Consider the following 11,625-nt stretch of genomic DNA (forward strand, 5'->3'; position numbering starts at 1 on the left):
AAAGGAGGGGTGGAATTAAAAGCAGCAGTGTTGCTCAATAAACAGCAAGAAGAATTTTTTTAAAAAGGCTATATCTGTCTTTTACCAGCAATAGGGGGACGTGCCCGGGGGAGGGGGAAGTAGCTGCCAGTTCAAGACACTGACAGCCACCAACAGCTCCAAGAAGAAGTAAAACGCTCACTTCGACTCAGAACAGGCATTGCTCTACCACTGAAAAGTGACCATTCACTTCAACTCATGATAGGCATTGCTCCACCGTTTTACTCTCTTTGGAAGGCTCTATGGCCTTCCAGTGCAGGAGAGAGTGGGGGCACGTCCACGATGAGATGCCCTAGGGGAGCTCATCCCCTTGCACCACATCGATTCAGTTGTTCACCAAGGTTAGGGTGGGGAGCAGTGCTGTGTTTCTATCTCTTATTCTTGGCTTAGTATATGATTTCAGGTTGTGTTTGTGCATTTGGTGGGGCTACTGTGTTAAAAAACACGGGGAAAAGCCCGTTCAGATGAAGAAAGAGAAGTTTCCCAGAATCCCAAGTTACCTGTTTTGCCTATGCCCTCCTCCAACTTTGGGATCATCATGACCGGGAGCTGACTCTGCCCCTCAGCCCTTTGAAAAAGGTATTTTTCCCGCCGATTTTTTAAAAACTTCTAGCCCGCGACCCGTACGATGCAGAAAGTTGAGAGTGGTCTCAAAATGACCCCCATCCACGACTCTCTGTGCACAAGAATTTTCAGAATGATAGCTTAAACCCCCCCCCCCAGTTATCCCCGATTCTTTCCCTCAATGCAATCCTATGGGCGAAAAGCCGAAAACGCAGTTTGAGCCGTGCGGTTGACCCGATTTTCACAAAAACATTGCACGTGAACCACAGCACGCAGAAAGTTGCGAGTAGTCTCAAAATGACCCCCATCCACGACTCTCTGTGCACAAGAATTTTCAGAACGATAGCTCAAACCCCCCCCCCCCCAGTTATCCCCGATTCTTTCCCTCAATGCAATCCTATGGGCGAAAAGCCGAAACGCAGTTTGAGCCGCGCGGTTGACCCGATTTTCACAAAAATATAGCACGCGACACGGACAACGCAGAGAGGTGAGAGTGGTCTCAAAATGACCCCCATCCACGACTCTCTGAGCACAAGAATTTCCAGAGCGATAGCTTCAAAAACAACGTAGTTATGCGCGATTATTTGCCGCAATGCAATCCTATGGCGAAATGTTTTCAAGATGGCGACCGGAGCGCTCCGCCTGAACTCGGAGCTCCGAAAAATGGTCGCTTCTCTTCGCCTTGCTTCTAGGGGGTCCACGGTCCGCTCCTACTCCGCCTCTGGGTAAGGCGGAGCAGGCCAATCCGCTACTGCTTCTACGCTCCTAATCGGAGCGGAGCACATCCCTAGTTGAGAGCAATGCACAATCGCATGAGAATAGCATATAGGCAGAAAGCCAGTTGCTGAGGATCATGGGTGGGAGGGCGCTGCTGCACCGGGACCTGCTTGTGGTTCCCTGGTTGATAGCTGGCTGGCCACTGGGTGCACAGAGTGCTGGATTAGATGGACCCTTTGTCTGATCCAGCATGGCTCTTCTTATATTCTTAAGGCATGTAGGCCAAAATCAGCTCATGAAGTGTAGCTTCTAACCCAGCAGGTACTCCTTGGGAAAAAAATGAACTAGAGGCTATCTCTCAGTTCTCTCTTATAGGGGTGCCTGCTCTCTTGTATGGATGCCTGCTAGGTGAGATGTGATAACTTGCAAGAACAGATTCACCTGGGAGGGGGCCTGAGACCAGAAAAAAAAATGGAATTAGAAACTGAATGTAGGCAGTAGTTTATTAGTTGGCCAACAGACTTTCTAGGTCACTCTGTTGACCTAAGCTGCTTCCAGATGGAGGTCTCCTAGGCCTAATCTACACCTGCCAGTTACCCTGGGGTCAGCTCGAGGTCATCCCTGTGCATTCAAAGGACATACAGGGCATCCCAGGGTCAACCGGGGATGACCTCTCAGTTGTCCTGGGATAACTGGGACCGCAATTTTCCTGATTTTTTCTGCAGTCCCGGGACAACCCCAAGAACCACAGGCAGTGTGGCACAGGTTCCCATGTCCTCCCTCCCTCCTCCCCACAAGTAGCCGGGCTCTTCAAATGGGAATGGAGCTGCATGGGGTGACTCTGTGCCCATCCCGGGGGGGGGGGGGAGAACAATTTCGCCATCACTGAGATGGCAGCCAGTACTTTTCGGTGCAGAGTTTTTAGGCTTATTTTTTACTTACTTTTTGTGCAGGATCAGGGCAACAGGAACCAGAACCTGAAGTTCAAGTGACTGCATCTCCTCCTTCACAACAGGAACAAGAGGAAGAGAAAGAACAGGAACAAGAACCTGGAGTTCAAGTGACTGCATCTCCTCCTTCTCAACAGGAACAGGAACAAGAGGAAGAGAAAGAACAGGAACAAGAACCTGAAGTTCAAGTGACTGCATCTCCTCCTTCACAACAGGAACAAGAGGAAGAGAAAGAGAAAGAACAGGAACAAGAACCTGAAGTTCAAGTGACTGCATCTCCTCCTTCACAACAGGAACAAGATACAGAGAAGGAACAGGAACAAGAACCTGAAGTTCAAGTGACTGCATCTCCTCCTTCACAACAGGAACAGAAACAAAAACAGGAAAATGAACAGGAACAAGAACCTGGAGTTCAAGTGACTGCATCTCCTCCTTCACAACAGGAACAAGAACAGCAAGAACAACAGGAACAAGAACAGGAAAATGAACAGGAACAAGAACCTGAAGTTCAAGTGACTGCATCTCCTCCTTCACAACAGGAACAGGAACAAGAACAGGAAAATGAACAGGAACAAGAACCTGGAGTTCAAGTGACTGCATCTCCTCCTTCACAACAGGAACAAGAACAGCAAGAACAACAGGAACAAGAACAGGAAAATGAACAGGAACAAGAACCTGAAGTTCAAGTGACTGCATCTCCTCCTTCACAACAGGAACAGGAACAAGAGGAAGAGAAAGAACAGGAACAAGAACCTGGAGTTCAAGTGACTGCATCTCCTCCTTCACAACAGGAACAGGAACAAGAGGAAGAGAAAGAACAGGAACAAGAACCTGAAGTTCAAGTGACTGCATCTCCTCCTTCACAACAGGAACAAGAGAAAGAGAAAGAACAGGAACAAGAACCTGAAGTTCAAGTGACTGCATCTCCTCCTTCACAACAGGAACAAGAGAAAGAGAAAGAACAGGAACAAGAACCTGAAGTTCAAGTGACTGCATCTCCTCCTTCACAACAGGAACAAGAACAGCAAGAACAACAGGAACAAGAACAGGAAAATGAACAGGAACAAGAACCTGGAGGTCAAATGACTGCATCTCCTCCTTCACAACAGGAACAGGAACAAGAGAAGGAGAAAGAACAGGAACAAGAACCTGAAATTCAAGTGACTGCATCTCCTCCTTCACAACAGGAACAAGAGGAAGAGAAAGAACAGGAACAAGAACCTGAAGTTCAAATGACTGCATCTCCTCCTTCACAACAGGAACAAGAGAAAGAACAGGAACAAGAACCTGAAGTTCAAGTGACTGCATCTCCTCCTTCACAACAGGAACAAGAGAAAGAACAAGAGGAAGAGGAGAAGAAGGAGAAGGAGAAGGAGAAGGAACAAGTGACTGCATCTCCTCCTACACAACAGGAACAAGAGAAAGAACAAGAGGAAGAGACGGAGAAGGAGAAGGAGAAGGAGAAGGAGGAGAAGGAGAAGGAGGAGAAGGAGAGGGAGAAGGAGAAGGAGAAGGAGGAGAAGGAGAAGGAGAAGGAGGAGGAGGAGAAGGAGAAGAAGAAGGAGAAGGAGGAGAAGGAGAAGAAGAAGGAGGAGAAGGAGAAGGAGAAGGAGGAAAAGGAGAAGGAGAAGAAGGAGAAGGAGAAGAAGGAGAAGGAGAAGGAGGAGGAAGAGGAGGAGAAGGAGGAGGAGGAGGAGAAGGAGAAAGAGAAGGAGGAGAAGGAGGAGAAGGAGAAGGAGAAGGAGAAGGAGGAAAAGGAGAAGGAGAAGGAGAAGGAGAAGGAGGAGAAGGAGAAAGAGGAAAAGGAGAAGGAGGAGAAGGAGAAGGAGAAGGAGGAGGAGGAGAAGGAGAAGAAGAAGGAGAAGGAGGAGAAGGAGAAGAAGAAGGAGGAGAAGGAGAAGGAGAAGGAGGAAAAGGAGAAGGAGAAGAAGGAGAAGGAGAAGAAGGAGAAGGAGAAGGAGGAGGAAGAGGAGGAGAAGGAGGAGGAGGAGGAGAAGGAGAAAGAGAAGGAGGAGAAGGAGGAGAAGGAGAAGGAGAAGGAGAAGGAGGAGAAGGAGAAGGAGAAGGAGAAGGAGAAGGAGAAGGAGAAGGAGAAGGAACAAGAACCTCAAGTTCAAGTGACTGCAATTCCTGCTTCTCAACAGGAACAAAAACCAGAAGTTCATGTGACTGCATCACGTCCTTCAGGTGAGGAAGTATTTGTATTGCATGAAGGCAATGAATTTGGCCTTTCTGAAGGGGGTGCTGATGTAGAGGATGTAAATGCTCAGTTTTCCTGGCACAGTGTCTTCCACTATCCCAGAGCAGGAACTCTCTGGTCCTGTAGGTGAAGATATTTAAACTTGCTATTCCACATAGGCCCAACGTCCTGGACCAGCATGTGCCCTACAATTTTTTCAGTCGTTGAGATCATGAGGCATCACTATTATTTTGTTCTTCAGAGCCACGCAAGTGAACATCACTTCTGCGTGCTGGGGGCTGTCTTCATGGGTTTTTTCTCACAGCTTGGGTACATTGTCAGTTCCTTTTCAGCAGAGGACGTCATGGCCAGCACACACTTAACTAGCCTCCTCCTCAAAAAAACCACCTATTGCAGAGTCATTTCACATCATTCTTTCAGTTGAAGTGCCTCTTCTGCACGTGCTCTGCAATATGCCCCCATTCCTCCACATTAAATTCTGTCCATGCTTGTGACGTGGTCAAGAGTTGGGATTGCCACTTCCCCTTTTTTCTGTTCCAATGATTGCCATAATTAGATGCTTCCTTATTGCTGCCTTACTGCTAGTCCTGGCTATATGCTCTCTCCAGTTCCAAGAAGCAGTATGCCTACGTATACCCTTTAATGGGGACCCTGGGTGTGGAGGGTGCTGTTGCACCTGTGTCCTGCTTGTGGGTCCCCGGCCGATGGCTGGTTGGCCGCTGTGTGAACAGAGCGCTGGACTGGGTGGACCCTTGGTCTGATCCTGCATGGCACTTCTTATGTTCTTAAGGTAGCACCAGGTCTAAGTGGTCACCAGCATGGTTAACTAGCAGTGCCAAGGAAGCTATTATAGAAAAGAGGGCTTCCTTCAGAAAATGGAAGTCTTGCCCAAGCGAGGAAAATAAAAGGCAACACAAGCTTGCACAAAGGAGATGCAAGCAGGCAATAAGAGATGCAAAAAAGCATTTTGAAGAGCACATTGCTAACATTGTTATGTGCTACCTCCAGTATCAGAGGCAGTAAGCCTGTGTGCACCAGTTGCTAGAGAACATGGGTGGGAGGTGGCTGTCGCACTGTGTCCCGCTTTGTTGGTCCCTGGCTGACGGCTGGTTGGCCACTGTGTGAACAGAGTGCTGGACTAAATGGACCCTTGGTCTGATCCAGAATCAGGGTGTTAGACAAACACACCACTTCACTGGAAGCCATTCCACTTCTCCACAATTCAAGAAGGACACAGACAAGGTGGAGCGTGTTCAGAGGAGTGCAATCAGGATGGTCAGGGGTCTGGAAACAAAGCCCTATGAAGAGAGACTGAAAGAACTGGGCATGTTTAGCCTGGAGAAGAGAAGATGGAGGGGAGACATGAGAGCACTCTTCAAACACTTAAAAGGTGGTCACACAGAGGAGGGCCAGGATCTCTTCTCGATCCTCCCCGAGTGCAGGACACGGAATAACGGGCTCAAGTTAAAGGAAGCCAGATTCCAGCTGGACATCAGGAAAAACTTCCTGACTGTTAGAGCAGTACGACAATGGAATCAGTTCCCTAGGGAGGTGGTGGGCTCTCCCTCACTAGAGGCCTTCAAGAGGCAGCTGGACAACCATCTGTCAGGGATGCTTTAGGGTGGATCCCTGCATTGAGCAGGGGGTTGGACTCGATGGCCTTGTAGGCCCCTTCCAACTCTGCTATTCTATGATTCTATGATTCTAAGTCTGTAAACCCTCTTCTCTTTTGCCTCATGCCCTTTCATCTAGTTTCAAAGGTCCTGCTAAGCTTGCAGAGAAGGAATAGCTGACATTAACCCAACCACAAACTGCTTCACCAGCAGATTTAGCCTAATTGCCAAAAGTCACCAGATGCCTGGAAAACAACTGATTAAGAATCTGCTGCCCCTGTCCCTAATCTTGCCCAGAACAGGGAACTTGGGTGTGAAGTAATCGTGTGCTACCATGCTCTAAACTATGTATGTGTCAAACCACACTCTGGGTGTGTATCCAAGACAATGTATAACCGAAATCATAGAATCATAGAATAGCAGAGTTGGAAGGGGGCCTACAAGGCCATCGAGTCCAACCCCCTGCTCAATGCAGGAATCCACCCTAAAGCATCCCTGACAGATGGTTGTCCAGCTGCCTCTTGAATGCCTCCAGTGTGGGAGAGCCCACCAAGGGTGCTTCAGAGAGATGTTAGAGGCAACTTTTATGGAATGGAGAGCACTGACAATTGGGGAGGTGTAATTTCTTTTCACTCTTACATTGGCTTGGAAAATGATGCCAATTCTTTCTAAATTTGGGAATTTAGGGGGAATTTGAGGTGAGTGGGAAAGAATTCATAATACAGCTTTTTATTTATTGGTATGTCTCTAAGACCAGGGAAAATAAATTATTGCATTTTGTTTTGCTTTTTGCAGGACGCTTTCGTGTATGGCCTATATTGTGTCAAAAGATGGGAGGCACCTGTAAGCCACTACGAGAAAAATGCAAATTTAGGGTTCCGATTCCAGTGTTTTGTGGCCTTGGCTGGCTATGCTGCTCTCGTCAGCGATATGGCAAGTAGCGCATACCCGCAAACGGGAATGTGGCATTAATCCTGACACCAAAATAAGAGGAAGGGAAACAGGGCTGTGCTCCTGCAAAAGAAGACAGAGACAACCCACGGGGACCGACTCATTAAATTCATGTTTAAATAAAAAGTGGTGTTGGAATCTTATTTTTAGAGTGTCTGTTGCAAAATATGATTTGGCCATGATGGCGTTGGTTCTTGTCCTTCGGAGGCCTCTCTTGATCCGAGTCCTTTTTGCGTGAAGTTTGTGAGCCAATTGCAAGCACGGTTTTCATCAGACCATGGGGGATTCTACACGTCGTACTGAGGGCGCCTGCATGCGCGCCCAGTGCGCCCCCAAAGCGATCGTGTAGCTTGCCTGTTCGAAGAGACGAGGAAGAGGCGTCCTTGCTGCCGCCGCCGCCGCTGCCGCCCACCTCCCCGCCGGCCTCCTGCTGCCGGTGAAAGAGCCAACAGGGTCGGAGAGCTTCTTCCGCTCTCCGCCCCGCCTTCTTCCGCCTTCTTCTGCCGAGCTCTCCGACCCGGCCGGTGAGGAGGTAGGTGGATGGCGGCGGCGGCAAGGACGGCTCTTCCTCGTCTCTTCGAACAGGCAAGCTACACGATCGCTTTGGGGGCGCACTGGGCACGCATGCAGGCGCCCTCAGTATGACGTGTAGAATCCCCCCAGTTGATATTCAGCTGTACCACCACTAGGGAGGCACGAGAAGCTCGTTTTCTGTTCACAAATAATCAGAACATGTCTCATTTGCAAACCTGAACGTGAATGCAAAAAAGAGGAAGGGCAAATTATGGTGTGATGGCATGATGAAGCAAAACAGGTGTAGGCCTGGTCAGTTTCTGGAAGGGTGAGTACCTGGGAACCCCATGTACATTGTTTCCTGCACTGAGCAGAGGGTTGGACTTGATGGCCTTGTAGGCCCCTTCCAACTCTACTATTCTATGATTCTATGTTTTCAAAGGAAAACCTTCCATATTCCCAAATATGAGATTGTGGTCGATTTTATTTTTTAATGGGTGGGGCAAAACTACCTCCCAAATACCAGCATATTTCAGCTTAAAGCTCTTATTGCCAGTAATTAAGCCACTTCAACCTTTGAGAATTGCGGGGGAAACTGCAAAAGCCAGGAAATGCTTGGTGATTGGGGAAATGGTGACTTGGAATGCTAGAGGCAGTGCTGGCTCCAGGTTTTGGGTAGGATGCTCTCAATGGGTCCCCTCTGTCTGTGAATCTGCCTTACCACCAACACTGCCATCAGCTGCTATTGTTCTTCACCTTCATCCTCATAATTGCTACTGAGACAGAAGACCCAGGCCAAGGGATGGGTGAATTCACCTCAGCATGGGTCACACACTGCTCACCAGACCCCCACGGGCCTCTTGAACCTGCTTGCTTGCCAAGCACAGTGAACTACTGGGTTGTCTACGGGCGCATGAAGAGTGGTGCCACTTCCTACCCCCCCACTGAGTCACAGTTATCTTATTTATTTTTGCATTTATATCCCACCTTTTTTCCTGAAAGGAACCAAGGTGTCATACATAATCCTCCTCCTCTCCACGTTATCCTCACAACAATCCTGTGAGGTGAGCTGGGCTCGGAGTCTGTGACTGGCCCAAAGTCACCTCACCCAGTGGGTTTCCATGGCCAAGTGGGGACTAGAACCCAGATCTCCCGACTCCCAGTCCGACATTCTAGCCACTACACGACACTGGCGGCTCAGCATTTTTTGTAAAGGGCCATTTGTTAAGTTGGCCTATGAAAAGGAGGACAGGGCTCCTTTCTCTAACAGTTGTGTAGAAAAGGGAATTTCAGCTGGTGTCATTTGTATGCATGCAGCACCTGGTGAAATTCCCTCTTCGTCACAACAGTTAAAGCTGCAAGAGCTATACCACAGTGATCAGAAACAAAAGAGGACAGGGCTTCTGCAGCTTTAACTGTTGTGATGAAGAGGGCATTTCACCGGGTGCTGCATTCATACAAATGACACCAGCTGAAATATCCTTTTCTACACAACTGTTAAAAGATACAGGAGCCTTGTCCTCCTTTTCATATGGTCATCCTGCATTTGTGCAAATGGTGGCTGTAAAGGGGCCATTTACGCAAAAAATCAGACACAAATGGTCCTGTGTAGTAAATAACTGGCAAGGAGTCCAACTGCATGAAGGGGAGGCATCCCAAACAGGTGGCCCCGTCTTGGTTTTTATTAAGAACTAAGTGGTTACATTTCTTGTATACAAGCTATGATTGGTTGTTAAGTACAGCATGTTAAATGCATGATTACCTCGTGCACAGGGGGTGCACAAGAGGTGTTGGTTAGTGTGTGTTCAGCATGAATATACCATATAAGGGTTAAGGAAATACGTGATCACAGCATAGTGTCTTCAATACTGTATTGTATTCTGTGGCTCTTGAGTCAGTGCGTCAGCACATTCCAAGGCATTGGCCAGCAAGTACCAAGATGTTACTTAGCAAGGCTTTATCTTAAAAGTGTTATCCTGTGTTCTAGCACATCTCAGCATGGTATGCCAATACTGAAAGTGTGCCAAAGAGAGGGATAACAATTTCCCCTACATCTCCCCTTTTATTCTTTTAATTGTAAAGCTTTGTAAGCATAATAAATTTGGCGTTTGCTTGGTTTTGAAGCCTTGGGACGGCAAGAGGGAACACACCATGACAGTAATCCTGGGATACATTGTATGAAACAGCAGAAGGTGATTAATAAAAATACAATCAATACAGCATATTGAAATATAGTTTTGAACCATCCTGTTGGAAACCAGGACCACAAAAACTTCCACCATTCAGGTGCAATATCTTGTTTAACTGCATGTGCATATTTTTTGAGTAAGTCCAGTTGGTGTTGAATTTGGTTACTATTGTCTGTGAGATTGAAACAGCACATATTTTCCACAGCTTTGCAGCCAAGATGTCTTTGTAACAACAAAAAGTCTATTGCAGCTCGATTGTCCAGTATAGCATGCCTTAAATCTTGTTGTTCTTGAATCAAAAGTCCAATAGCAATGGAAGTACTATTAATTGTCTTTGCTAGTAAACATGCCAGATGCCCAAGTTGTTTGGCATTTCCCACAGCCAATCCAGGAACCCCGACAAGGCTCATAGCCAGGGAGATATATTCTGCTGGACTCAAAACAGTAACATTTCCATCACAAACTGCATTCATAGTCTCAGTCTCTCTTTTCTGTCGAGTGCTTTTAGTAGGCCGGGGTGGTAGAAACACTGTCAAGCGACTAAGACAACATTGTGCTAATGTTATATTAGCTGGTACATAATTATAAGTACGAGACCCACATGTGAAAAACCATCCAATTGGCAATATAATGTGTCCATAGTTACTTGTTACATTTTCTATCTTTGAACAATTCCACAAAGAAGGCCCTGGGGACAAACAACCTTTTAGTGGACGGTGAATAGAGCAATTTACCATTCTAGCACATGTGTTATTCTTGTGGTTTACAACATATGGGGTGTATAACTGTATAGCATCTTGGGGCAACTGGTATGTAGCAATTCCCCATTGGGCCATGGTATGATAATGAATTTCACTAAAGTTCAGAAATTTACTCAACCCAGTAACATTACCAAGAGAACCATGAGCTTTGCATATGGGAATGAGACATTTATTTATTTATTTATTTATTTATTACATTTTTATACCGCCCAATAGCCGAAGCTCTCTGGGCGGTTCACAAAAATTAAAACCACAGTAAAACACCCAACAGTTTAAAACACAATTACGAAATACAGTATAAAAAGCGCAACCAGGATAAAACCACACAGCAAAGTTGATATAGGATTAAAATACAGAGTTAAAACAGTAAAATTTAAATTTAAGTTAAAATTAAGTGTTAAAATACTGAGTGAATAAAAAGGTCTTCAGCTGGCGACGAAAGCAGTACAGTGTAGGCGCCAAGCGGACCTCTCTGGGGAGCTCGTTCCACAACCGGGGTGCCACAGCGGAGAAAGCCCTCCTCCTAGTAGCCACCTGCCTCACTTCCTTTGGCAGGGGCTCACGGAGAAGGGCCCCTGTAGATGATCTTAAGGTCCGGGTAGGTACATATGGGAGGAGGCATTCCTTCAGATAACCTGGCCCCAAACCATTTAGGGCTTTAAATGTTAATACCAGCACTTTGAATTGGGCCCGGACCTGGACTGGCAGCCAATGAAGTTGTAAAAGGACTGGCGTAATGTGATCTCGCCGGCCATTCCCTGTTAATAACCTTGCTGCCCTGTTTTGCACCAGTTGAAGTTTCCGGACCGTTTTCAAAGGCAGCCCCACGTATAACGTATTGCAGTAATCCAGATTACTTAGACATGTACTAAGTAATCCATGCATATCTGGAGCATCAGTAAGACAGAAATCAGTGGTGTTTACTATTTTTGCTAACTTTATCCATACATTGTACTGCATTCTATCATGTAGTGGAGTGCTTATAACTGGACAAGTTATACAGCTAAATAACAGAATTATTGTCAGCAAAGAATTAGCATTTAAGCAAGCAAATGTAGCAACTAGAAAATTCTCAGGAGTTGGATCAACGTGCTGTTGCTCCAATCATTTTTGAGCTTGGAAAGATAA

At 46.8% G+C, this 11,625-nt stretch overlaps 1 protein-coding gene across 1 annotated transcript in view; it reads left to right on the forward strand.

The window, feature by feature from the left end:
- LOC134398125 (golgin subfamily A member 6-like protein 22) overlaps positions 1 to 4,147 on the forward strand; it is a gene marked incomplete at its 3' end in the record, with an annotated part of 47,445 nt that extends 43,298 nt beyond the window's left edge. The window contains exons 2-3 of the mRNA XM_063125370.1: positions 2,336 to 3,655; positions 3,818 to 4,147. Of these exons, the coding sequence (XP_062981440.1) occupies positions 2,336 to 3,655; positions 3,818 to 4,147 (1,650 nt within the window). The remainder of the gene's footprint in view (positions 1 to 2,335; positions 3,656 to 3,817) is intronic.
- Positions 4,148 to 11,625: the final 7,478 nt, after the last annotated feature.

Source organism: Elgaria multicarinata, chromosome 4 (genome assembly GCF_023053635.1).
Source record: "Elgaria multicarinata webbii isolate HBS135686 ecotype San Diego chromosome 4, rElgMul1.1.pri, whole genome shotgun sequence".
Classification (NCBI taxonomy): Eukaryota; Metazoa; Chordata; class Lepidosauria; order Squamata; family Anguidae; genus Elgaria; species Elgaria multicarinata.